At 62.8% G+C, this 27,299-nt stretch overlaps 1 protein-coding gene across 2 annotated transcripts in view; it reads left to right on the top strand.

Moving 5' to 3' along the window:
• IQSEC1 (IQ motif and Sec7 domain ArfGEF 1) overlaps positions 1–27,299 on the top strand; it is a 205,598-nt gene that overhangs the window by 22,592 nt on the left and 155,707 nt on the right. The window contains exon 1 of one of the 2 annotated variants that reach the window (XM_066241771.1): positions 20,875–21,135. The exons of the other annotated variant lie outside the window; for it this stretch is intronic. Coding sequence (XP_066097868.1) covers positions 21,113–21,135 — 23 coding nt within the window. The 5' untranslated portion in view covers positions 20,875–21,112. Of the gene's footprint in view, positions 1–20,874; positions 21,136–27,299 lie in introns of those variants that run through there. 2 annotated transcript variants of the gene reach the window in all.

Here is a 27,299-nt window from a genome sequence, read left to right as displayed (position 1 = left end):
TTCCTGCTCGCTCCTCACGGCTGGTGACTCCGGTGGGCCATGGGGCTGGGACGTGGTGTCCCTGCTCACGCGGACTCGAGTGATGTGTCCGGGAGAGAGGTGCACACTTAAGGTTTTAAGGTTGTGAGCGTCAGTCAGCCCATGGAGAGGGGCTGGTGGGGGGAGAGGAGGGGCAGGGAGACCTGGGGGCCCCGATGGCTGAGATCTGACCCCCGCTGTTCACAGGGAAAGAGAGGGGGCACCTAGGGTGATCCCGCTCCAGATGCTGGGTCAGCAGTGGTCATTCAGTCACCTCCCTAAACATTAGAAGACTCCACGAGAGGACGGAGTCAGGGCTCCGACCTGGCTTTATAGAGGAGAGGGAGCCCAGATAGAGGGACCGGTGGGGGAGGGGAGGGGTGGATTCAGAGGGTCCCTAGGAATGGCCCCAAACACGCCTTCGCTGGGGAACTTGTCATCTCAGTCTCCGCGGGGCCATACGCCTTCTCTCCTGTTCACCCCCAGCCAGAACCACCCCAGATTTACCCCCAAAGACGGCTTGACTGCGTTCCACAGAAAGCAGGAGGTGCAGAATTCTCTCATTTAGTCACTCAGCAAACACGTCTCTGTGACTGGTGTATGTCACAGAAGTTATGTGAGGCCGGGACCCAGTCTCTCTGCCTACAGACCCAACAGGGGAGGGGATGGGGTGCAAGAGTGGAGCAGGGTCCAGTCAGATGGCCTGAGCCGGCATCTCAGCTCCACCACTCTCTGGCTGTGTGACGTTGGGCCAGTCCCTTAACCTCTCTGGGCCTCGATGTTCCTGCCTGTGAGCGGAGACAGTCATGCCCACATAAGGGGTCCCTGTGGAATCTAAGTGAGATCATTTAGTGCAGAGGTTAGAACAGTGCCCAGGGCAGAAGGCGTGTTCTAGTGTTGGCAAGTATCACTTTTCTTTTAGCAACAATTGACTGAGCACCTACTATGTGCCAAGCACCGAGGATGGAGCGGGGATGAGACAGGCGCCAGCTCCTGCCTGTGAGGCAGTAGGCACCGCAGGGGTGAGGGGGTGAGGGGGTGGTGGGGTGTGGGGGTGAGGGGGTGTGGGGAGCAGCGTGGGAACTGAGGAGCCCCGGATGGGAGAGGCGGTCTCTCTGGGACCATGCCGTCCACCTTCCCTGCTCGGGAGCTGCAGCCCTGGCCCTGCCGTTGCCGTGCCGACCAGACCCCCCGACATTCTGTGTCCTGTGGAGAGTTTCTGCAGGTTGTCTGCCTCGAGGGGCACACTCAGCTCTTGTCAGCTGTTGGGGGAGCTTAGTCCCTGTCTTGGCCTCCGGTTTCCCTCTGTGGTGGTGACCGGTCCCTTCCACGGAGCTGGGGACAGCAGTGGAGGACAGACGGGGAGGGGGCAGCTCCTCCCAGAGAGGAAAACTGGTCCACTTTCAACGGCTGCAGCCGCCCAGCCTCATGGAGTCCTCCCGGTCTGTGGTCGGAGCGGCCGCTGGACAGGGGAGCTGTCGGTGCTCAGGTGTGGTGGAGGGGTTCACTGAAAAGGCAGCCAGGAGATGAAGTTCTGGACGCAGAAATTGGAAGCCGGTAGAAGCTATCGATCTTCTGAACATGAAGCCAGAGGCGTTTGAATGAGCAGGCAGGGCGGCTCAGGGGGCTGCGGGCATCGATTCAGCCTCCCTGAGCCGCCTGCCCTGGGGTGGGCAAGGCACGTGGGCCTGGGGGGGGGCCCCCACCTCCCTGTGGGGCCCCGAGGAAGCTGGGTCAGAACAGGACAGGAGAACCCGCCATGTGTCTGTGGGGTCAGAGCCTCCGCTGACGTCCCCTGTGGGCCAGGCCTCCTTGCTGGACAGGAAACCCCTTCACGCCAGCTTCCTCCTCCAGAGTGGAGCGCGGCCCGCATTGCTGCAGCCACGGGGGACGGGGGACTGTGGCAGGTCGTCCCCAGCCCCGGAGACACGGGCATGAGCAGCCTGCCCAGTTCCCAGCTCACAGGTGCTGGACGCGTGTGTGCAGTCCCGTGGGGGCCGGCCGCGCGGGCGGAGGCTGGAGGGCCTGTGATAGGAGAGGCTTCGTCGTGGCCACCAGCAAACAGCCCCCGGGGAAGGCAGCCCTGCGGTGAGGAACCCCCGCCTGCCCCTGCTCCTGGCGGCCCTCCTCACCGAGCCCTGTGCCTGCCTCGCAGGTGAGCGGACTGAAGCCCAGAGGAGAGCGTGGCCCAGCCGCCCAGCCAGGACAGGAGGCCCTGCTCCTGCCGTCCACCACCCGCCCTGGGCAGCGGGCCTGGCTGACCTCGGTGTCCCCACAGGACCAAAGCAGGACTGGCCCTGGGGCCGTCCCAGGCCTGGCTCTCGTGGAGACTGCGGGTCACTGCTCACAGCGCCCCTGGAGAGGGGCTGCCATGGTGGGGGCACAGCGTCACCCCTGCTGGCCACGGGCTCCTGTCTGACCAGCCTCTCCTCCCCTCCCTGCCACAGTGGCTGTGAAAGCACCTGCTTGTGAACTCCTCTCCGGGGACCCGGGCGCAGGTGGGGAGAGGCTGGTGTTTGTCTGCTCATGTCTGGACTTATCTCTGAAACATGAACCTTGGCAGGTGGCCTCCGAATCGAATGTCCGGCCTGTAACCCCGCCCCCTCCGGCCCCTCTGCTCTGACGTGCTCCTCGCCCCCCTCACCGTGCTTCTCGCCCCCCTCACCGTGCTCCTCACCCCCCTCACCTGTGCTCCTCACTCCCCTCACCGTGCTCCTCACCCTCCTCACCGTGCTCCTCACCCCCCTCACCTGTGCTCCTCACCCCCCTCACCGTGCTCCTCACCCTCCTCACCGTGCTCCTCACCCCCTCACAGTGCTCCTCACCCCCCTCACCTGTGCTCCTCACCCCCCTCACCTGTGCTCCTCACCCCCTCACCGTGCTCCTCACCCCCTCACCGTGCTCCTCACCCCCCTCACCTGTGCTCCTCACCCCCCTCACCGTGCTCCTCAACCCCCTCACCGTGCTCCTCACCCCCCTCACCTGTGCTCCTCACCCCCCTCACCTGTGCTCCTCACCCCCCTCACCCGTGCTCCTCACCCCCCTCACCGTGCTCCTCAACCCCCTCACCTGTGCTCCTCACCCCCCTCACCTGTGCTCCTCACCCCCCTCACCGTGCTCCTCACCCTCCTCACCGTGCTCCTCACCCCCCTCACCTGTGCTCCTCACCCCCCTCACCGTGCTCCTCACCCCCTCACCCGTGCTCCTCACCCCCTCACCTGTGCTCCTCACCCCCCTCACCGTGCTCCTCACCCCCCTCACCGTGCTCCTCACCCTCCTCACCTGTGCTCCTCGCCCTCCTCACCGTGCTCCTCGCCCTCCTCACCGTGCTCCTCACCCCCTCACCTGTGCTCCTCACCCCCCTCACCGTGCTCCTCACCCCCTCACCGTGCTCCTCACCCCCCTCACCGTGCTCCTCACCCCCTCACCGTGCTCCTCACCCCCCTGACCTGTGCTCCTCGCCCCCCTCACCTGTGCTCCTCGCCCCCCTCACCTGTGCTCCTCGCCCCCCTCACCGTGCTCCTCGCCCCCCTCACCTGTGCTCCTCGCCCTCCTCACCGTGCTCCTCACCCCCCTCACCGTGCTCCTCACCCCCCTCACCGTGCTCCTCACCCCCCTCACCTGTGCTCCTCACCCCCCTCACCGTGCTCCTCGCCCTCCTCACCGTGCTCCTCACCCCCCTCACCTGTGCTCCTCGCCCTCCTCACCGTGCTCCTCGCCCCCCTCACCGTGCTCCTCGCCCCCCTCACCTGTGCTCCTCGCCCCCTTCACCTGTGCTCCTCGCCCCCCTCACCTGTGCTCCTCGCCCCCCTCACCGTGCTCCTCGCCCCCCTCACCTGTGCTCCTCGCCCCCCTCACCGTGCTCCTCGCCCCCCTCACCTGTGCTCCTCACCCCCCTCACCTGTGCTCCTCAACCCCCTCACCTTGCTCCTCACCCCCCTCACCTGTGCTCCTCACCCTCCTCACCGTGCTCCTCGCCCTCCTCACCGTGCTCCTCACCCCCTCACCTGTGCTCCTCACCCCCCTCACCTGTGCTCCTCACCCTCCTCACCGTGCTCCTCACCCTCCTCACCGTGCTCCTCACCCCCTCACCTGTGCTCCTCACCCTCCTCACCGTGCTCCTCGCCCTCCTCACCTGTGCTCCTCGCCCCCCTCACCGTGCTCCTCGCCCCCCTCACCTGTGCTCCTCGCCCCCTCACCTGTGCTCCTCACCCCCCTCACCGTGCTCCTCGCCCCCCTCACCTGTGCTCCTCGCCCCCCTCACCGTGCTCCTCGCCCCCCTCACCTGTGCTCCTCGCCCCCTCACCGTGCTCCTCGCCCCCTCACCGTGCTCCTCGCCCCCTCACCTGTGCTCCTCACCCTCCTCACCGTGCTCCTCACCCTCCTCACCGTGCTCCTCGCCCTCCTCACCGTGCTCCTCACCCCCCTCACCTGTGCTCCTCACCCTCCTCACCTGTGCTCCTCGCCCTCCTCACCTGTGCTCCTCGCCCTCCTCACCGTGCTCCTCGCCCCCCTCACCTGTGCTCCTCGCCCCCCTCACCGTGCTCCTCGCCCTCCTCACCGTGCTCCTCGCCCCCCTCACCTGTGCTCCTCGCCCTCCTCACCGTGCTCCTCGCCCTCCTCACCGTGCTCCTCGCCCCCCTCACCTGTGCTCCTCGCCCCCCTCACCGTGCTCCTCACCCCCCTCACCGTGCTCCTCACCCCCCCTCACTGCTGCTGTTCAGTGCAGAGTGTGTTCTGTGCCTCAGGGCCTTTGTAGTTGCTGCTTCCCCTCTCCAGTCTGAAGGACTCATGAGGACATCCTCACTGCTGTCAGGTCCCGGCTAAAGTGTCACCTGCTGGGGAGGACACCCACGCCCCGCATCACACAGTCCCTGTTACCTCTGACGTCCTCTCTCCCCACTCCCTATCACACTCTGCGCCATGCCACACAGCCGCCATGCCATTCCTGGAACATGCCGGGCACAGGGCCGCCTCAGGGCCTTTGCACGTACTGAGCCCTCCACCAGGAAGCCAGGACACAGCTGCCTCCCTCACGGACGGCTGTGTCTGTGTGGGGACAGGCGATGAGTGCGGCCTGAACAAAGGCCACTTAGAGGTAGAGGGGATGTTCCTGGGACACTTAGAGGCGGAGGGGATGTTCCTGGGACAGTTAGAGGCGGAGGGGACGTTCCTGGGACACTTAGAGGGGGAGGGGACGTTCCTGGGACCGTTAGAGGCGGAGGGGACGTTCCTGGGACCGTTAGAGGTGGAGGGGACATTCCTGGGAAACTCAGAGGTGGAGAGGACGTTCCTGGGACACTCAGAGGTAGAGGGGACGTTCCGGGGACACTCAGAGGTAGAGGGGACGTTCCTGGGACACTCAGAGGTAGAGGGGATGTTCCTGGGACACTTAGAGGTAGAGGGGACCTTCCTGGGACACTCAGAGGTAGAGGGGACCTTCCTGGGACACTCAGAGGTAGAGGGGACCTTCCTGGGACACTCAGAGGTAGAGGGGACCTTCCTGGGACACTCAGAGGCAGAGGGGACGTTCCTGGGACACTTAGAGGCGGAGGGGACGTTCCTGGGACACTCAGAGGTGGAGGGGACGTTCCTGGGACACTCAGAGGTAGAGGGGACGTTCCTGGGACACTTAGAGGTAGAGGGGACGTTCCTGGGACACTTAGAGGTAGAGGGACGTTCCTGGGACACTTAGAGGTAGAGGGGACGTTCCTGGGACACTTAGAGGTAGAGGGACGTTCCTGGGACACTTAGAGGTAGAGGGGATGTTCCTGGGACACGTAGAGGTAGAGGGACGTTCCTGGGACACTTAGAGGTAGAGGGACGTTCCTGGGACACGTAGAGGTAGAGGGGATGTTCCTGGGACACGTAGAGGTAGAGGGGACGTTCCTGGGACACGTAGAGGTAGAGGGACGTTCCTGGGACACTCAGAGGTAGAGGGGACGTTCCTGGGACACTCAGAGGTAGAGGGGACGTTCCTGGGACACTCAGAGGTAGAGGGGACGTTCCTGGGACACATAGAGGTAGAGGGACGTTCCTGAGACACTTAGAGGTAGAGGGACGTTCCTGAGACACTTAGAGGTAGGGGGACGTTCCTGGGACACTTAGAGGTAGAGGGGACGTTCCTGGGACACTTAGAGGTAGAGGGACGTTCCTGGGACACTTAGAGGTAGAGGGACGTTCCCGGGACACTTAGAGGTAGAGGGACGTTCCTGGGACACTCAGAGGTAGAGGGACGTTCCCGGGACACTCAGAGGTAGAGGGGACGTTCCTGGGACACTCAGAGGTAGAGGGACGTTCCTGGGACACTTAGAGGTAGAGTGACGTTCCTGGGACACTTAGAGGCAGAGGGACGTTCCTGGGACCCTTAGAGGTAGAGGGGATGTTCCTGGGACACTTAGAGGCGGAGGGGATGTTCCTGGGACAGTTAGAGGCGGAGGGGACGTTCCTGGGACACTTAGAGGGGGAGGGGACGTTCCTGGGACCGTTAGAGGCGGAGGGGACGTTCCTGGGACCGTTAGAGGTGGAGGGGACATTCCTGGGAAACTCAGAGGTGGAGAGGACGTTCCTGGGACACTCAGAGGTAGAGGGGACGTTCCGGGGACACTCAGAGGTAGAGGGGACGTTCCTGGGACACTCAGAGGTAGAGGGGATGTTCCTGGGACACTTAGAGGTAGAGGGGACCTTCCTGGGACACTCAGAGGTAGAGGGGACCTTCCTGGGACACTCAGAGGTAGAGGGGACCTTCCTGGGACACTCAGAGGTAGAGGGGACCTTCCTGGGACACTCAGAGGCAGAGGGGACGTTCCTGGGACACTTAGAGGCGGAGGGGACGTTCCTGGGACACTCAGAGGTGGAGGGGACGTTCCTGGGACACTCAGAGGTAGAGGGGACGTTCCTGGGACACATAGAGGTAGAGGGACATTCCTGAGACACTTAGAGGTAGAGGGACGTTCCTGAGACACTTAGAGGTAGGGGGACGTTCCTGAGACACTTAGAGGTAGAGGGGACGTTCCTGGGACACTTAGAGGTAGAGGGACGTTCCTGGGACACTTAGAGGTAGAGGGGACGTTCCTGGGACACTTAGAGGTAGAGGGACGTTCCTGGGACACTTAGAGGTAGAGGGGATGTTCCTGGGACACGTAGAGGTAGAGGGACGTTCCTGGGACACTTAGAGGTAGAGGGACGTTCCTGGGACACGTAGAGGTAGAGGGGATGTTCCTGGGACACGTAGAGGTAGAGGGGACGTTCCTGGGACACGTAGAGGTAGAGGGACGTTCCTGGGACACTCAGAGGTAGAGGGGACGTTCCTGGGACACTCAGAGGTAGAGGGGACGTTCCTGGGACACTCAGAGGTAGAGGGGACGTTCCTGGGACACATAGAGGTAGAGGGACGTTCCTGAGACACTTAGAGGTAGAGGGACGTTCCTGAGACACTTAGAGGTAGGGGGACGTTCCTGGGACACTTAGAGGTAGAGGGGACGTTCCTGGGACACTTAGAGGTAGAGGGACGTTCCTGGGACACTTAGAGGTAGAGGGACGTTCCCGGGACACTTAGAGGTAGAGGGACGTTCCTGGGACACTCAGAGGTAGAGGGACGTTCCCGGGACACTCAGAGGTAGAGGGGACGTTCCTGGGACACTCAGAGGTAGAGGGACGTTCCTGGGACACTTAGAGGTAGAGTGACGTTCCTGGGACACTTAGAGGCAGAGGGACGTTCCTGGGACCCTTAGAGGTAGAGGGGATGTTCCTGGGACACTTAGAGGTAGAGGGGACCTTCCTGGGGCCACTTAGAGGTAGAGGGACGAGGGACGTTCCCGGGACACTTAGAGGTAGAGGGACGTTCCCGGGACACTTAGAGGCAGAGGGGACGTGTCCGGGACACTTAGAGGCAGAGGGGATGTTCCCGGGACACTTAGAGGCAGAGGGGACGTTCCCGGGACACTTAGAGGCAGAGGGGACGTTCCCGGGACACTTAGAGGCAGAGGGGATGTTCCCGGGACACTTAGAGGCAGAGGGGATGTTCCTGGGACACTTAGAGGTAGAGGGGATGTTCCTGGGACACTTAGAGGTAGAGGGGATGTTCCTGGGACACTTAGAGGTAGAGGGGATGTTCCTGGGACACTTAGAGGTAGAGGGACGTTCCTGGGACACTTAGAGGTAGAGGGGATGTTCCTGGGACACTCAGAGGTAGAGGGACGTTCCTGGGACACTCAGAGGTAGAGGGACGTTCCTGGGACACTCAGAGGTAGAGGGACGTTCCTGCGGCCACTTAGAGGTAGAGGGGATGTTCCCGGGACACTTAGAGGTAGAGGGACGAGGGACGTTCCCGGGACACTTAGAGGTAGAGGGGACGTTCCTGGGACACTTAGAGGCAGAGGGGACGTTCCCGGGACACTTAGAGGCGGAGGGGACGTTCCTGGCATGGGAACCCCTCAGCCTATTCCGGCCCAGTTTAGAGTCAGGTGAGGACATGGGACACCTTGGGCAGCAGATGTCGTGGCACCATCTCCCTGGGATGCTTTGCCTTGGCCTCTCGGAGTCCCCAGTGCTCGGGGCACCAGGGGCTGAGGCCAGCCGGGACCCCCAGGCCTGTGCGGGCAGATGGGCAGCTCTGTGGGTGCCACGGCGCTGGTCGTGAAGGACCGGGCTGCAGACAGGGTGCGGGCTCCCCCTGCCCGAGTGACAAGTGGCTGATAATTCATGTTGGGCCTCTGCGTCATTCATCAATTTAAAGTGGCGTGCACAGCCAGAGCGATTCCAAGAGAAAAACGCTGGGCCCCACATCCTCCTCATTCCTACTCATCAGTCAACAGTTTTGCGGGCAGCTTATTAAAATGAGAGGGAAACTTGGCTGGAAAAATTAGAGGCTCTCACAGGCCCAGAGGTGGCTCCTGGGGGCTCTGCAGGTCCAGGTGGGGTGCAGAGGATGCCGGGGTGCAGGTGGAGGGCCGGGTCCCCCCCACAGAGGTGGCTCCTCAGGGCTCTGCAGGTCCAGGTGGGGTGCAGAGGATGCTGGGGTGCAGAGGGAGGGCCGGGTCCCCCTCACAGAGGTGGCTCCTCAGGGCTCTGCAGGTCCAGGTGGGGTGCAGAGGATGCCGGGGTGCAGGTGGAGGGCCGGGTCCCCCCCACAGAGGTGGCTCCTCAGGGCTCTGCAGGTCCAGGTGGGGTGCAGAGGATGCTGGGGTGCAGAGGGAGGGCCGGGTCCCCCTCACAGAGGTGCTCCTCGGGGCTCTGCAGGTCCAGGTGGGGTGCAGAGGATGCCGGGGTACAGGCAGGCAGAGGGCCGGGCCCCCCCACAGAGGTGGCTCCTCAGGGCTCTGCAGGTCCAGGTGGGGTGCAGAGGATGCCAGGGTGCAGGCAGAGGGCCGGGTCCCCCTCACAGAGGTGCTCCTCGGGGCTCTGCAGGTCCAGGTGGGGTGCAGAGGATGCCGGGGTGCAGGCAGGCGGAGGGCCGGGTCCCCCTCACGGAGGGCAGGAGTGGCCTTGGGCAGGCTGCGGGGTGAGGTCTGGACAGGTTAACGCCAGCCTGTGTGTGTGGCCGGGCGGAGACTCCCAGGGGTGGGACCTTTGGTGAGCAGAGTGGACAGCCAGGCAGAGTCTAGGTCCCACACGAGGACTCGGTGACCAAGGGCGTTGGCTCCCCCTCTGAGTGCAGGGCAGAGGAAGGGAGTTGTTTCAGAGTCAGGACGTCAGGGTTCATATCCCAGCTCTGCTCCCGGCCACCCGTTTGGGGCAAATCCCTTCTTCTCTGAGCCTGTCTCTCCCCCCCCCCCCCAGGCAGGGAGTGGGAACGGTTTGCAGAGAGTGCGGGAGGCCATGTGTGCCCAGGCCGGAGCAGGAGCCCAGCAATGACAGCTATCTCCCCGATGGTCTGAAGGCCCAGAGCTCCTCCCGGCGGGCAGCTGAGGTCACTTCTGTCCCTCCCTGGGGCGCGAAGACAGTGCTGGCTGTGTAGCCAGATGAGTTTCCCTTTCCCAGGATGGGACGGTGTTTTCAAAGCAGCAGGAGACGGCTGTGCCTTTCTGAGGCTGCTCCCTCCCTGGGAGTGTGCTGGCCTGGCCTCACGTACCGTCTCCCTCCACGAAACTCCTATGCACCCTTCAAAACCCACTGCGGTTGGCACCTCCTCTGTGGTGCTTTCTCAGTGCTGAGTCAGCTTCTTGCCCTTTGCACTCCAGAAATCCTTGATTCTTACTAGACCATGAGTCCCTTGTGGGAAGGGGCTGTCCCTTACGCATCACTGTAGTGGGCAGAGATGTAATACACTTTGTTGGATGAGTGAGTAAATGGGTTCATGAGCCCCGCCCTGAGACCCCTCAGAGGCCTGTCCCTCACTAACGCCTGCTTCCAAGTCTGTGAGCTTGGAGGAGCCAGGGCCCAGACCGGGGCTCCTGCCTGTGTCTGTCTCCCCCCGGCCGGGTCGGTTCTTGGTGCACCGATGACATCTTGCTCAGTGATGACACGGTGCCTGAGAGGGAAGAGAGGGGCCAGGGAGGCCGAGCCCACACTTAGCGAGCACCCGCCTACCAGGGGTGGTGCTGGCCACAGGGCCCTTCCTGTGCCACGCTGACACCGAGACCACTTCAGAGATGTGGATGCTGAGGCAGGGAGAGCCTCGTGTGTGCAGGAGGCAGAATTCAAACCTCGGGGTCCGGACGCCTCTGGGACATCCGGCTGCTTCCTGGTGATGCCGTCCCGGGGCATCAGTGCTCCCGTGGGGGCGTGCCAGGGGACAAGTCAGGAACAACGAATGACCCGTATCTGTGGGACTCCTGCCGCCTTCTCCCGGATTCCCAACAGTCTTCTCCCCTCCCGGGCGGCTCAGTGGCAGCTGGCTCAGCGCTTTTATTGTGGCTGCAGAAGGAGACTGGCCCGCCCCTCCCCCGCCCCTGCAGGACCCCCCCCAGATTTCCCTGTGCAGCCGCCTCCCCTGTCCCCTGCTCTGGAGCTGGAGCCAGGCAGCTGCTGGCCCCTCCCGCGGGCTGAGCTGCCAATCAGCCCTCATTGTCCTGCTCCATGGGGAGCCCCCCCCCCAAAATTGCCAGTCTCAAAGGCTTGCCCAGCCTCCTCAGCAAGAAGCTGTTCAGAAGCGCCCGTTCCTAAAAGGCTGCTGATTGCGTCCTGCGTGTCTCCTTCCCGTAGTCGCGTGGAGGGGCAGAGAGAGCCCCAGATGGCTGGGGGAGGGGCCTGCTGGGGACGGTCCCTGAGCAGGCAGCGCCTCAGGCTCTGAGCGGAGGCCTGGTGTGTGTTCTGGGGGACACGTTTCTAAACTGTCCTCTGCTCTGTGCATGATGACGAATGTCTGTGCTCCTGCCCCGCCCCCGCCTCCCTGGGCAGTGTCTGACTCCACGGGAGGGCTGTGAACACCCAGAGGGCTGGCCCGCCCCGGTTCTGGTACCGTAGGTCCGGGGTGAGCCCGAGAGGGTCCCACTCTCACAAGCTTCCCTTCGATGCTTTTGGTTGTGGTTTGGGGACCATGGTGGGTGACCAGGAGGGAGCTTCAGGATGGGTGGGTCCACATCAGTCTGGGCTCGCCTCTGGGAAGGGCCCGGATTCCCCAGGGACAGGGACAGGGATGGAGGCAGCCCAGGCTCAGTGACTTGGGGGCCATCCTTACGGAGCTGAGGTAAGCCGAGAGCAAGGTAGAGAGAAGGAGGGTGCTCAGAGGGAAAGACCCAGCCCTGGTCCAGCTCCGACTGACCATGGTGGCCTCGAGCGTCGAGACCTCCAGCCTGCTGTGTGCCCAGACGCACCTAGTGTGTGACGTGTGTCAGTCAAGTGTGGTTGTGTGCCCTCTGAACGCGTACCCACCGGGGAGTCATGAGCGGACTCATCTCCCCCCTCCCTGAGTCTCCAGCAGAGGCCCAGAGAGGTCGTGCGCTCTAGCCCAGCTCACGCAGCTCAGTGGGTGCTCATGGAGAGAAGGCCCTGGAGCTCGTCGTTGCTGAAGTCGGTCAGCCTGGGTGTTGTCCCCACGCCCCTCTGTCCAGCGGTGTGGCCACGGGTGGGCCTGACTGCTCTGTCCTCGGCTCCTGTGTCTCAGCTACACACCCGAGAAGGAAGCAGCTGCCACAACTTGCCCTCAACCCCCATCAGGGGACAGAGGGGTCCTCTGCTGGCACCTCCTCATGGCACACCTCAGAGCAGGGTCAGCACCGCCCTGTGCCCTTTAGCACATGAGGGGCCGACAGTCAGGACAAGGCGATTCCCCAGGTGGACAGTGCAGTCCCTGTTCTGCGATATTGCTCCCCCTTTGGAAGCTGAGGTTTTGGGGGTGTCCCCAAGCACAGGAAGGGCAGGTCCTGATCTCTGCAGGAAGGTGGGAGACAGGCCTCTTAATGTCCTGGGTAAAACACCTGGCGACAAGTGGATATTGATAAATGGTGAATGAAGTGTCCCCGAGGGGAGATACAGCAGCTGAGCAGGGGTGGTTCAGCCCACTTCACAAGGCTACGAAAGGGAGGGTGCTGAGGGACGCAGGGGGAATCAAGACCTGGGTGGTCACTGAGGAGCGGTCAGGACGTGTGTGGGGTAAACTAATTCCAGGCACTGAGATGCCACCAAAAGGCTCTGACCCAGTGACAAGACCCTGGCCCCTGGGAGGGACACCGCCTGGAGGTCAGGAGGGCCTCTGAGCACACAGCATCTGAACTGGAACTCAGTGGTGGAAGGAGTCAGCTGTGGGGTTGGGAAGCGTGTTCTAAGCAGAGGAGCAAGTGCAAAGGCCCTGAGGCCTGCAAGTCACTGTCCGTAGGGTGGACAGAAGGACAGCATGCCTGGAGGCCTGCAAGTCACTGTCCGTAGGGTGGACAGAAGGACAGCATGCCCGGAGCCCGGGGAGGGGGCTGAGGACGCAGGGCCTGAGGCAGACTGTGCTGTACTCATGGGCGGGGGCTGGGGGCTGACATGGCGCCCCTGACTGCAGTAGCAGGGAGGAACAGAGCGAGGTTGGGTAGTCAGAGACGGAGACTGGACAGGGCATGTAGTCAGAGCAGCGGCACGGTGTGGGTCTGAAGCAGTGCTGTCTCGCAGGGAGGCCTGGAAGGCAGGAGGGCCCCCTGGGTCTCTGTCTCCTCTGGGGCCCCCCCAGGGTCTGGGGTTTTGTAGGCAACTCTTTGCAGGACTTTGTAACCGAGCGCTGCCCTCTGCTGGGACGAGTGAGTATTACAAGTGATGACATTTGGCTGCGGGGACCCTGGAATTCCCGGAGAAGCTCCAGTGAACCTCTCTGGGACCCCGGTCCCTGGGGCTGACAAGGGCTCCCCAGGATTTCCTCTCTTGCCCCTGACAGGCCGTTGCTTGCTGAGCCCTAGGGAGAGCTAGGAGCTCCCTGCCCCTCGAGACAGACTTTCTCAGCCTGTTCCTCACAGCCCAGATCAGGAGCTGCACTCGGCTTCCTCCTGGTCTCGCCCTGCCCTCTGGGTCTCAGGACCGGCCTGCAGGGCCTGGGGGTGCTCACCCATCCCCATACACACCCAGCGGCCCTGCCCCAGGCTGGGGTGTTCCAGCTCTAGCCCCCCTCCTGGCTCCACCCGAGCTGCCTCGTGCCCCTCAGCCTTGCGTAGGGAGCCCCCGGACCCAGGACACCCGGTGGGAGGTCAGCAGAGCTGAGGTCTCCGTAGGGGACGTGCCCGCAGTCCTCCTGAACCTGCCTGTGTCCCTGTGTCTGTGTCCCTGTTTCTGTGTCCCTGTTTCTGTGTTCCTCTTTCTGAGACACAGGTTCCTCTGGCTTCCCTGAAGGACCAAGGAGGCTGACAGTGGGCCTGGTCTCGGGGAGTGCCCAGGGGTGTGTGTGAGGGGGCAGTGATGGAGGGAGAGGCCGGCTGGGGGGGAGGGGCGGCTGCCGCAGGCCTGCTGAGAGCTGGGGCTTCCCTGGAGCATTCTGGGCTAGGAGTCAGCTCCCTGAGCCCCAGGCCCCGAGTAGCAGGGCTGAAGCCAGGAGGGGAGGCTGCTGAGCAGGGCAGGGAGACTGCTGGCTGTCCAGGGCAAGCCAAGGGCCGGGGCTCCCTTCCCCCACGCGGGAGACGGGCTTTCCTCACCTTTGCACCCTTGCTGCCTGGACTGGGCCTGGCCTGGGCGGGCGTGGAGAGTGGGAGGAGGGGCAGCACTCCCTTCTGCTTAGGGAGCACTCGCTTCTGCTTAGGGAGCACTCCCTTCTGCTTAGGGAGCACTCCCTTCTGCTCAGGGAGCACTCCCTTCTGCTTAGGGAGCACTCGCTTGGGTTTAGGGAGCATTCGCTTCTGCTTAGGGAGCACTCGCTTGGGTTTAGGGAGCATTCATGGCCCCCAGCCTGGGGACTGGGGGCTGGGCCACACACACAGAGCCCAGACACCGCCCTGCAGAATCCTGTGAAGAACCAAGAGGGGGCGGGTCCCGCAGACCAGCACTCGGGGTGATGAAGGTGACCTGGGGGATGGCTGTCCTCAAGGGATGTCAGAGGCCTCTTCACCCTCTGAGTGCAAAGCTGATCTCCAAAGACCACACACACACACAGACACAGACACACACACAGACACAGACATATAGACATATAGACACAACCACAAACACACAACCACACACACACACACACAGACATATAGACACACACACACAGACATAGAGACACACACACACAGACACACACACAGACATATAGACAGACATATAGACACAACCACAAACACACAACCACACACACAGACACATACACACACAGACATATAGACACACACAGAGCCCTCCAGCTGAGCAGGGCGGGTGGGTTTCCTGGAAGGGAGAGGGGCAGGTCACCAGCCCAGCAGTGACCGTGAGCAGCCCCTAGGACCTTCCCCGAGCCCAGCCCTGAAGGCCCCTGTCCACGCTGACCAGCCGGGAGCAGGGCCGTCCTGCCGCCCACAGTGATGCTGTTCTGTGCCACCTGTCTGGCGTCCCCAGTGTCAGCGTGGGGCTTCCCACAGGAGCACCCTTCCCTGGGGGCCCGGGGAGGCCTCGAGGGAGCAGTTCCTCCTCCATAACTGTATGTATTTGCATGTTCATTAGTGGAGGGAGTGACTAGCTGCCAATTCCAGGCTCTGCAATAGTGGCAGAAAGTTTAGCTTTTATTTATTTATTTTTACAGACCTTTGTTGATTTTAGAAGAGAGAGAGAGAGAAAGGGGAGTGGCAGAGAAGCAGGAAGCATCAACTCATAGTAGTTGTCTGCTGTACGTGCCCTGACTGGGCAAGCCCCGGGTGTCGAACCTGGGACCTCGGCGTTCCAGGTCTACGCTTTATCCACTGCACCACCACAGGCCAGGCAGGTTAGCTTTTAAATAAAAATTATTTTAGAGAAAAGGTATTAGTCAAATATGAACTGGGGAAGGGCGGGAGACAGCAGCAGCTGTGCGGATGATGGAACATTGGGGTCCTTGCCGCTGCGCTGGGGGCGCTGGCCGATTTCAGTGCCCTGAATTCCCTGGCGGGCACCGGGCTCTAAGAGAACAGCAACGGTGCCCGGGCTGGCTCGTTGAGAGTGGCCCAGGTGGGTCATCCGCCCCCCACCTTCGTCCGCGGAGTCACACAGCTGGTGGCAGAGGCAGCTCTGTGTCGACCATCAGGCTGCACTGCCTGCTGAGAAGGTGCAAGGGCTTGGGGGCGGGTGGGGGTGTGGGGAGCAAACACAGCACCTGTTGGGGGTGGGAGAAAGCACACAGCCCTGGACACACTCAGACCACCCTGTCCTGGCTTTGTCGGCCACGCCCCACGCAGGCCTGTCATTCACAGGCAGGTCCCGCCCCCACTCCACAGGCAGCGCAAAGGCTCCCGCTTGGAGGCTCAGAGCTGGGACTCCGCCCTCTTATTCATTTATTTATTTATTTATTTTGTGACAGAGACAGAGAGAGGGACAGACAGACAGGAAGGGATAGATATGAGGAGCATCAATTCTTCATTGGGGCACTTTAGCTGTTCATTGACTGCTTTCTCATGTGTGCCTTGACCTGGGTGGGGGGAGGGCTACCGCAGACTGAGTGACCCCTTGCTCAAGCCAGCGACATTGGGCTCAAGCTGGTGAGCTTTGTTCAAACCAGATGGCCCTGCACTCAAGCCGGGGACGTCGGGGTTTTGATCCGGGGTCCTCCGCGTCCCAGTCCGCCGCTCTGTCCACTGCGCCACCGCCTGGTCAGCCGTGCCCTCTGCTCCTGCCGTCTCTCGCGCTCTGGCTGAGCAGGAGGCCAGGTTCCAGTCCCGCTGGTCTCCCCACCCCCTCCCTCGGCCGGCGCAGCCCAAATGCAGCAGGAGCTTCCGCAGGGGCCATCTGTGGGCCGCCGCGCCCCCGCTTCTCCTGGGCCTCAGCGGGCTCGGCAAGCCTGGCACAGCGGCGGGAGAGCGGGGATTCATGCCAGCACCAGGGTTGCCAATCCCCTTCAGCCAGGGCTCCGAAATAGCACAGAGCAGCAGCAGCGCGTGGGGGAGCCCTGCCTGGCTGTCCTGGGACAGGGTCTGGACCCTCACCCCCACCCCGGGACAGGGCACTGGGCATCTGGGTGGCACCTGTGCCCCTCGGAGGGAGCGCCAGGCTTCCAGCAGCGCACGCGGGCTTTCCCCTCCTCCGCTGTCTGCAGGGAACCGCAGGGTGCAGGGCGGGGGCGGCGGTTCCAAGCCCACACCTGTGCTCAGGAAAGCCTGCAACCTGGATCCTGCACGTGGACCTCTGTGCTGGGAGCCTGTGGCTCAGGGCCCCAGGCGTAATGACCGGTGGGGAAGGGGACTTGCAGAGTCTGTGCTCTGAGAGCCTGTGGCTCAGGGCCCCAGGCGTAATGACCGGTGGGGAAGGGACTTGCAGAGTCTGTGCTGGGAGCCTGTGGCTCAGGGCCCCAGGCGTAATGACCGGTGGGGAAGGGGACTTGCAGAGTCTGTGCTCTGAGAGCCTGTGGCTCAGGGCCCCAGGCGTAATGACCGGTGGGGAAGGGGACTTGCAGAGTCTGTGCTCTGAGAGCCTGTGGCTCAGGGCCCCAGGCGTAATGACCGGTGGGGAAGGGACTTGCAGAAAGTGACATGCAGTGCGGTGTGACTCCGTTTATGTGAGGTTTAAAAGCAAGCAGGTGCCCCTGTGGTCTGTGGGTGCCTGTGCAGAGTGCACTCCGGGAGCCGAGTCACTGTGGGGGTGAGGAGGGAGGGCGGGGAGGGCGGTGATGAGATGCCCGTCAGACTCACAGCGTTAGGATTCTCGCGTGGGTCGGGGGTAGATCAGAGTTCACTGTATTCCATTTTTGCTTAATTTCATCACTTAATAGGACACCTTTTTTCAGGGTGCACATAGCACCTTGTGTTTTCTGTAAGCGTGTGTGTGTGTGTGTTCTATAAGCATGTATGTCTATGCAGCTAAACGCATACCTCTGCAGAGGAAGGGAGGTGGTAGATTGAGGGGAATGGTCAAAAGGGACTTTGTTTTGTTGAAGGAAAGGGATCTTAATGTTGTTTGTGCAATAAGATTTGTTTCTGGCAGAAGTGGGGAAACACAGGCCTGGGCGGGTCCGTGGTCCTGAGATTCTCAGTCAGAACCAGATGGCTCAGCGACCCGAGGAGCAGAGACGGGCTCTCCACCCCCGTGGGAGATGCCCAGCCTGGGCACTCCACGCCACAGTCCAGAAGGCGCGTGAGGACGGCATGCCCAGCCCTCCTGTCCGCCCGCTGCCCGTGTGCCGTGCTGCTTTCTTGCGGGGACAGATGGGAAATGTCAGTGGCAGGCTGCAGAGAGAGAGGCTCCCTGCGTCAGGCCGTCAGCCTGCAGGCTGGAATTCTCCTGTTGGGGGTGGAGGGTCCGTGCTATGGGGTGCTTGCCGCCCACCCTTGGGTGGCTGCTTTCTCCTTCCGCTCCGGGTTGCTTCCAGCGATTCACAGTGACGGTGGGGACAGGGGTGACTGCTGGCACTTCCAGGGCAACCCAGAGAGTGAGTGGCCATTGGGGTGAAGGGCCGTGCCAACCCTGATTTCCACTGTGCCCTGTCCAGGCCTGCAGAGGGAGTGGTGGGTGAGCCTGCGGGTGCATGGCTGCCACCCCTCTCTACCTCAGCCACCTGATCACAGTTGGGAAGGGCTCACCATTGAGCTGACTGTGTGCCCTCGGACGCTCTCAGGACCTCAGGCTTCTTATCCAGAGAGTGGGGCTGGGCTAACAGACCCAGCGCTTGGAAGGCAACAGTGAGAGCTTGTGGGTGCGGGCAAGGCCCGGGCACGCGCCCTGCCTAGGCGGCTGCCCCCTGGGCCGAGCCTCTCTCGGACCTCGGTCGCCTCCTGAAGGGACAAGCCTGCGGGGTCTGGAGTCAGGTGCAGAGTGGGCATCCCAGCTGCCCGGGCTCTGGAGTCTTTCTTACGCCTTACCCTGCACTGGACACCCAATGTCAGAAGTCAGAACAGCCAGGTGTGCTGCAAACACTGTCCAGGCACCTTGTAAACGCCTGCGCTCGGCTTTCGTTTCTGAATGCCAGGTCTTTGCCGTCCTCCCTACTTTGAAATAACAGCATAACCTAGAGAAAGTCACGTGTTAGTGTGTCAGGAGGGGCCGCCAGGATGCCGCGATGTGCAGGTGGGGGTCCTGGCCCCCCAGGAGGTCCCTGAAGCAAGAGGGGAACCTGGGTTCCTGCAGTCAGGGGGGCCGCTTTGCTCTGAGCCTCAGTTTCCTCCTCCGGAAAGCAGACTCGGTAAAGCAGCCCCTGCTCCAGAGAGCTTGTGAGGGGAGTCGCTAGGGTCCAGGCTTGGGAGGTGCACAGACAGGGGCTCTGGTCTTCATTGGCTCCTCCGCTGCAGAGAGGGTGAGACCTGGCTGAACGGGAGGGGTGTGTGTGTGTGTAATTAACCTACTTCATGCGCTGAGGAGTCACCTGAAACAACAGGCCTTGGGAAGCCTCATGGTTGTGATTATTTTCGTGGTGTTACTAAAATCTCGTCTGTGCAGCTCCAGTGAGGAGGGACGTAGGGCGGGCAGTGCACCCTGTTAAGCCCATTTAGGTGACAGCATTCCTCTGTGGAGGGAAGTTAGTGCTGGGGAGGATGGGTCATTTAAAGACTCACTTCAGGGCCCTGGACGGTTGGCTCAGTGGTAGAGTGTCAGCCCAGGGTGTGGAAGTCCAGGGTTCAATTCCCGGCCAGGGCACACAGGAGAAGTGCCCATCTGCTTCTCCATTCTTCCCCCTCTCCTTTCTCTTTCTCTCTTTCTCTCTCTCTTCTCCTCCTATAGCCATGGCTTGATGGTTCAAACAAGTTGGCCCCAGGCCCTCAGGATGGCTCCATGGCCTCCTCTCAGGCACTAAAAATATCTCAATTGCCAAGCAACTGAGCAGTGGTCCCAGATGGGCAGAGCATCGCTCCTAGGGGGCTTACCAGGTGGATCCAGGTCAGGCACATGCAGGAGTCTGTCTCTCTATCTCCCCTCCTCTCACTTAAAAGCATCATGCAGTCCCGATGCCCATCCCTGTGGCCCCCCAGGCAGCGCCTCTGTGCTGCCCCGGCTCCAGAACCAGAACACGGAGGCAGAGAGCAAGTCCCAGTCTCGCTCACCGCTCACTGCCTCTCTGAGCTCCACCCCCTCCTGTAAAGGAAAGAACAAGACTCAAGGATGCAGCACCCCTCTGTCCCCTAAAGTCCGTGGGTCTGAGAGTCCACAGAGGATGGGAGAAGGGAGGGAATGGCTCTCTGAGCTGCCAGCCGAGGGCTGGGGCGGTCAGCCCCGTGTTCTCCTGTGATCTCCCCAGTGGGGAAGCTTTGCGAGACTGCCCTGGTGTACGCCCACCTGTGGTGTGACCTTGGGGCGATTGCTAACCCCTGGTTTTAGCTCCCTCCCCTGTGAACTAGGATGGCAACCTTACACCTCACTGAGGTTGTCGTGGGGTTACAGTGCCTGTGACAATTCCATATCTGAGATGGGTGTCGAACTCCTGGTTTGAGGTGAGGCAACAGTCTCCAGTCAGCTAAGCCTCAGGTAAGAAGAGAGAGAGAGAGAGAGATCTGTGTGTGAGAAAGGTGAACCTGGAAGAAGATGGGGGGATCTCTCCTTCCCTTCCCTGGGGTGCCCCCACTCCATGGCGCTGCCTCCTCAGCAAAGCTCAGACACACTCGGCCTGTCTCTGCCTCAGGGCCTTGACACCAGCTCTCTCCCTTGTCTGTAATGCTCCTCCCCCAAATGCTTGACTCGGGGCTCTGCCCCGCTGTCCTGAGAGAAGCCTTCCCTGCGTACCCCTCCTCCTCCAGTTTGGTTTCATTCTGTTCTTTGTTAACATGCAGCACCCCCTATTTGAGTGCATGTCCATTCCCTACGTCTCCCTTAGACTGTGAACACTGTGTGGACACTTGACCCTGGTCACCGCTCTGCTGTTTGTCCCCAAGCGTGCCTGGTGCACAGAAGGGACGGCAAGGGGTTTGCAGAATGGGTGAGTGAACGCGTGGGCACCACAGCTAGACAGGAACCTTCCCACCACGAACACAACCTGCACCCTCAGGACTGGGCACCGTGCGGCTGGCACACCCTGGGGCTGGCCTGTGGCCTGCCCTCCTGCAGCTCAGGGCATGGCCCCGTGACCCCACCGGCCAAGGCGCCCAGAGATCTTGCCCAGGCCCGCGGATTGAGCCAGCAGAACTGGCCTGGGAGGGTCAGCCTGCGCCCTCGCGGCACGCGCGCTCTCCGCCTGGTGGGTGACTTTGCAGCGAAGGCACCGGGTTGGCCGCGCCCGATGCTGCAGTTGCCATGGCGACGGGCGCCTCGCGATTGGTCCAGCGCGGCCGCGCCCGCCCTCGGGCCGAGCGGACCTCGCGCAGTCGCGGCGGCTCCCGAGGCCCCCGTCCCGCCGCCCGGTCCTGCGGGAGGGAGCCCGGGCCCGGAGCCTAGGCCGGCGCCCGCCCCGCCCGCGACCACGCTGACCCGCGCACCCCGGACTCCGGGCCGCGCCGCGAGCCTGCGTGCTGGCCCTGCAGCCCGGGGCCACCCTGCTCCCCGCGCGCCCGTGCAGGAGCCCGCCACCCCCGGGAATGTGACCCCCCCCCCCGTTTGATTTTATTCCCTCTGCTTGTCGCCTGAGCGTCCGACCCCGCTGACCGCGCCGAGCCCGGCCGCAGGGAGAGGGGCTGCCGCAGGCGGGATGGCCTGCAGACGACGCTATTTGTGAGTACAGGTGTCGGAAGTGCGGGGCTTGGGTAGAGGACCCCGGCTGAGCTGGGGCTGGGGGAGGCGCTGGGGGCGGGGGCTGCCGCGGAGGAGCCCGCGGCTGCAGAGGTGCAGTGGTGCCCTGTTCCCTACCCTGCTGTCCCCTGCCCTGTGACGGGGTGTGTGTCCTGCTGATGCTGAGGAAGGCAGTTAGTCAGCAGTCTCCACCCGGCTGTGTAACCCCTTCACTAAGGGCAGGTAACCCCCTCCCCAAATCCGTGCGCCGGGATGGGACCCCAGACCCACTGCTACAGACTGACACTTGGTACAGGCCCCAGCATGTTTGTTTGGAAAAAGCCCTTTGGGCCCAGCTCACCCATGACTGGCATTCAGCCAGACCCGAAGGAGGCTGGTGGTAGGAAGGTCCAACCTGTCACGATCAGGGGACAACGGTGTCCCCCGTGCTACCATGGTGTTCTGTGAGGCTGTGAGCGGGAGAACGTGTGTGTCTGTTAGACCTAATGCCAGCGGCAGAGACTGTTAAGTCTGCAGGGGGTGGTGACATCATGGGCCTGCATATTTATGGAAGCCTGAGCCCTTGCTTGTTACGACGCCAGGCTTCCCCAGGGCTCCGGAGTAGAAGCCAGCCTCCCTCGGCACTTTCTATGGTGAGCATCCTTTGGTCTCGGGCCTTGCAGGACCCTGGCCACAGGGGTCAGACCGGCTCCACACCTCCAGCTGCCTGGTCCAGGCGGGGCTGTTCCGCGACCTCACACCTGGTCAGTGAGGGCAGAGCTGGACCCTCTGGGGCTGGGCTCAGCCCCCAGGACAAGGAAGGGAAGGCCTGCAGCAGTGTGGGGGGACCTGCGGGGGGCCCTGCACCCCGACAAGGGCCCGGGGAGCCCCTCGCTAAGCAGCATCCGTTCCCCTGCGTTGAGGGACAGCTCTCTCGGTAACGGCGTGAAGGAAGAGACGGGTGATGGAGGAACCGGGTCTGTTTGCTGTGATGTTCATCTGCTCCTTCAGTGGAAGAGCCCACGGCTGGCTTGTTGACGTGCACAGAACACGCTGGAGTCGACACTCCCTCTGACGAGACCCTGGTGGTATTTTTGGAAACAAATAATGAATCCCTGCCCAGCGCGGCGCTGTCGCGGGGAATAGGTCCTCCCAGCGCAGCTGTCTCCTTCCTGCCAGGGCCCAGGGGCCAGCGTCGAGAAAGTCTCAGAATTCGGGGGTTCTCCCACGCTGGGGAGGGATGTGTCGGCAGGGTGAAACGTGCAGGTCCCCAATGTGTACATAGAGCCCCACTCAGGCCGTTGTTGCTCAGTGGTGGGACCCTCACAGCAGCCTTGTCTGGGCAGGCACAGAGACGCCCATTTTAGAGATGGGGAAACTGAGGCTCAGCCAGGTTCCCCTGGAAACTCGGATTGCACTCGCTGAGGTTGGGAGTTTGAGCCAGGGCAGTATACTAGACTCGCGTGAGGAGACGTTTTAGCAATACCCACGCCTGGGTCCACCCCAGAGGTGCTGCTGTGTGGGCCAGGGTTGAGCTCAAGCATCAGGACCCTGTAAGTTCTCCATGCAATTTCCATGTGGAGCTGAGGTTGGTGGTCCTGGTGCAGCCCCTTCCCACGGCCGGCCGGCTGTGCTGCCCAAGCTGGCACGACCTTGACGTTGCCAGGGATACGGCTGCCACACAGAGGTCCTGGCAGGGTCACTGACGCCTGGACTAAGTTGTCTTGCCCGCCCGCCCGGGACAGGGGCCAGGCTGGTGAGGAGAGTGGGCGCATCGGGCTCCATGCTACCGTGTCACAGTCTGGCCCAGTGACGGCCAGGTCATCACTCCACAAGCGGCCACCCACCCTGTGAGTGGCACTGAGATTGCAGAGAGACTGGGGGCCGGGTTGGGGGGGGGCGGAGAGGAGCAATGAGCCCTGTTCTCACAGAAAGACTTTTAGTCGTAGATCAGGCCTCGCTGAGGCTGCCGGGAAACCCTTGTGCTGTGTGTGTTTGCTCAGTTCCCAGTGCTGTGTGTGTTTGCTCATTCCCCTCCCCCACAGCCGGGGGAGGGCCGACCCCCAAGCCTAGAGCTCTGCACCTGCTGCTCCAACTTCCTTGTTAGCAGGGGTCTAACACGGAGGAGGGGCGGGGGACTGAGTGTCTCCAGGTGCCTAGCTCACAGCAGCGGGAAAGTCAAGCAGTGTCATCGTGGCCACACCAGACTCATACTGACTTCAGAACCTCTTTTTTTAAAAAATAAATTTATTAACTGGTTGACTTTTAGAGCGAGAGGAAGGGAGAGAGAGAGGGGGGTAGAAACATCGATTTGTTGTTCCACTTATTCACACATTCCTTGGTTGATTCTTGTCTGTGCCATGACCGGGGATTGAACCTGCAACGTTGGTGTACTGGGACAACACTCTACCCGGCTGAGCTATCTGGCCAGGGCCTCGGGGCCTTCTCGTGCCCGGCTGCCTCCTTGATGCTCACTGATCCCTCTTCGCAGAGGAGGGAACTGAGGATTGGAGAGGGTAGGAACTTAACCGGGGTCGCGGGACTGCTTCCCCGTGCCCTTGGCTGTGATGTCCCCAGCACGCCCTAGGCCAGACCTGGACCTGCTGTGGTGTCATCGTGCCGGGCGGGCCCTGGGGGCCCTGGTGGCCGGTCCCCTGCACCCCTTCCCTGCCTCCTGTGGACCGCCGGTGTGGTCCCGGGATGGTGTCATGGACGCTAGACTCATGTTGAGCGGGGGCAGGGCACTCACAGTGGGGGCGGGGTGAACGGGTTAAAGGACAACAGTGGTCACACGAGATTATTAATGACACGGGAAGGGGGGTGGGGACCACGAGGTCTCCAGAATCAGTTCCTTAATCAGACTTGCCCAGCAACCAGGTCGTTACTGTGCCGACGGCTTAATTACTGGTGTCCTAATTAAGGTCAGCCCTCTTCTGACGGAAACGGGACTCAACAGGGTAACCGCTGTCTTGTGGGGCGCAGAGCGTCCTGCAGCTTGAATGCGAGAAGTTGGGCTGCAGGGAGTTTGCACTGAGTCTGAGATACAGAGCTTCCAGCGGCCCCCGAGCCCTGGGTCACTCTCTCTCTGCTGGAACTCTGTGGTCCTGGCACGTCCGTCCCAGCAGCTCACAGGCCCCGTCCGGCTCACAGGCCCCGTCCAGCTCTGGCCCCGTCCAGCTCACAGGCCCCGTCCAGCTCTGGCCCCGTCCAGCTCACAGGCCCCGTCCAGCTCTGGCCCTGCCAGCTCACAGGCCCCGTCCAGCTCACAGGCCCCGTCCGGCTCTGGCCCCATCCGGCTCTGGCCCCGTCCAGCTCACAGGCCCCGTCCGGCTCTGGCCCCGTCCGGCTCTGGCCCCGTCCAGCTCACAGGCCCCGTCCGGCTCTGGCCCCGTCCAGCTCACAGGCCCCGTCCAGCTCACAGGCCCCGTCCAGCTCTGGCCCCGCCAGCTCACAGGCCCCGTCCGGCTCACAGGCCCCGTCCAGCTCACAGGCCCCGTCCAGCTCACAGGCCCCGTCCAGCTCTGGCCCCGCCAGCTCACAGGCCCTGTCCGGCTTACAGGCCCCGTCCAGCTCACAGGCCCCGTCCAGCTCACAGGCCCCGTCCGGCTCTGGCCCCATCCGGCTCTGGCCCCGTCCAGCTCACAGGCCCCGTCCTGCTCTGGCCCCGTCCAGCTCACAGGCCCCGTCCGGCTCTGGCCCCATCTGGCTCTGGCCCCGTCCGGCTCACAGGCCCCGTCCTGCTCTGGCCCCATCCGGCTCTGGCCCCGTCCAGCTCACAGGCCCTCCCTGATGTCCTGATGTCCTCTCTCCTCCCCGACGTCTCTGTCCGAGCTTCGCCACCAGAATGTGCGTCGGCCGTGCCAGGGCACAGGGCGGGCAGTGAGCTCACTGCTGCGCCTCCTCGCACACAGGCGAGCACGGGCGTACAGGATGTGCTCAGTGACCCTCTGCTGAGTGAATGGTGGGGGACCGTGTGTGGGCACTGCCCTAAGCCGGACGGTGCAGAACCAAGTAAGAAACAGTTCTGCCTCTGTGACAAGGTTTAGGAAGTGCCAGGGGCAGGACAGAAAGACACCCGATGACAGGGAGGGTCGCCATGACGGCGGCGGGCGTGTCCTGCGTGTGGGGCTTGACGGTTGGTCGGGGAGGGGGAGCACTGCAGGCTGCAATGTCAGCCTCAGCCTGTTTCACCTTCACAGTGACCCTGGGAGGTGGAGCCAGTTTCTCCCTGCTGTGCAGACAGGTGCCACTGAGTCAGCGGTTGCCTTGCCAGGCAGCACCCACTGAGGGGTGGGGGTGCAGCACCCACTGAGGGGTGGGGGTGCAGCACCCACTGAGGGGTGGGGGCTGGACCTGAGCCCGGGCCGCCAGCGCCAGAGCCCAGCTGGACTGAGGCTTCTGCTGAAGGTTCTGGTGCCAGGCTGAGCCCGAGGGTGGAAAGTGAGAGGTGACACTGGGTGTGTGGGCGTGCTGGGAGCAGGCTCTCCCTGTGGGCGGTGGCCATGGGCAGCCACGGAGGGTCTGAGTGGGGGTTACACTGCTGCGTCACAGGGGACGTCTGGGCAGCGTTCTCCACCGTTTGTTCTCCAGGCCCCACAGTGGGACCCACGTGTCCCCATCCTGGGGCCTGGGACCTCTGTGCCCCACACGGGACAGCCAGGAGAACTGCAGGGCAGGCTGAGTGATGGGGAGGGTGGCTTGTCCCCCGTCAGTCTGTGGAAGGCCGCGCTGGGAGCCAGGGTGCTTCTGAGAATGCCCGACTGTGGTCGGTAAGGTCACTTTGTGTCCTGGCCTGAGGAAGGCCCTTGGCCTTTCAGCCTCCCTCCTGACCTCCACACGGAAGTCGGGACCGGGCTTGGTTGGTGTGGGGCCTGGAGGAGGGCCCGCAGCTTCCTGTTATGGACATTCACAGAGGTCAGAGGTCAGTGCCTAGCCAAGACTGGGTTGGGGCTCCTCCTTGCGCCCCCGTGACACACTGCTTTCCTGCACCTCCCCACCCTCCTGGCAGCAGTGAGATGGGGGGTCTGCCCTTGCTCCCGATCCTCCTCCTGACCAGCTGCAAGCTCTCCGTCCTCAGGAGTGGGGCCAGGTGCACAGCAGATGGACATATGGAAGGGCTGGGTGGACAGGCAGGCCCAGGCGACGGGGGTCCTGCTCCTTGTCTGGCCTCAGGCGGAGCCTGGCACGGGGCCTGTGGACGAAACCAGCGGGGGCCTCAGAGGCACTGTTCCTGGGTGCTAAGTGCCCACCAGGCTCAGCTTGAGGCCCCGAGGCTGCCCCCTTGATGCCTGAGGGTTCCCCACCGGCTCACGGGCCCCTGTTCTCTCTCCCTCCACTCCCCCTGCCCCCAGCCTCTGAGACCCTAGCCCTCCCGGGAGCTCACAGAGCAGGAGCAAGTTACTCCACTCCAGCTCTGCCCTTGCCTTGCTGTGTGGCCCTGGGCCAGCTTCTTACCTTCTCTGGGCCAGTGACCTCATCTGGAGCCAAAGTGGCAAAGTCAGCTCTTACGAGTCTCAGTGATGCTAAGACACATGGGGGGGGCTGGGGGGGGCAGAAGTAGGATCTGATTGTCACATGTTCTGACTCCTTCACTCCTGGTCACCACAGTCACTGCCCACTCATCCACCCACCCAGCCTGCAGTGGTCCCTGGGCTTTGTGCCTGGCCTCGTGGACCTGTAACTCCGAGTGAGCCAGGCCAGGCCCTGCCGTGGAGCTGACAGTCCAGAGAAGGGACACGCGGCACGTGAGGCCGCAGTACCAGCCAGCTGTCCCGTTCAGGAGAGCCCCCCCCACTGCTGTCCCGTTCAGGAGAGCCCCCCCCACTGCTGTCCCGTTCAGGAGAGCCCCCCCCACTGCTGTCCCGTTCAGGAGAGCCCCCCCCACTGCTATCCTGTTCAGGAGAGCCCCCCCCACTGCTGTCCCGTTCAGGAGAGCCCCCCCCCCTGCTGTCCCGTTCAGGAGAGCCCCCCCCACTGCTGTCCCGTTCAGGAGAGCCCCCCCCACTGCTGTCCCGTTCAGGAGAGCCCCCCCACTGCTGTCCCGTTCAGGAGAGCCCCCCCACTGCTGTCCCGTTCGGGAGAGCCCCCCCCACTGCTGTCCCGTTCGGGAGAGCCCCCCCACACTGCTGTCCCGTTCGGGAGAGCACCCCCCACTGCTGTCCCGTTCG

The sequence above is a fragment of the Saccopteryx bilineata genome, chromosome 8, assembly GCF_036850765.1.
Source record: "Saccopteryx bilineata isolate mSacBil1 chromosome 8, mSacBil1_pri_phased_curated, whole genome shotgun sequence".
Classification (NCBI taxonomy): Eukaryota; Metazoa; Chordata; class Mammalia; order Chiroptera; family Emballonuridae; genus Saccopteryx; species Saccopteryx bilineata.
This window is presented reverse-complemented; position numbering and strand designations above follow the sequence as displayed.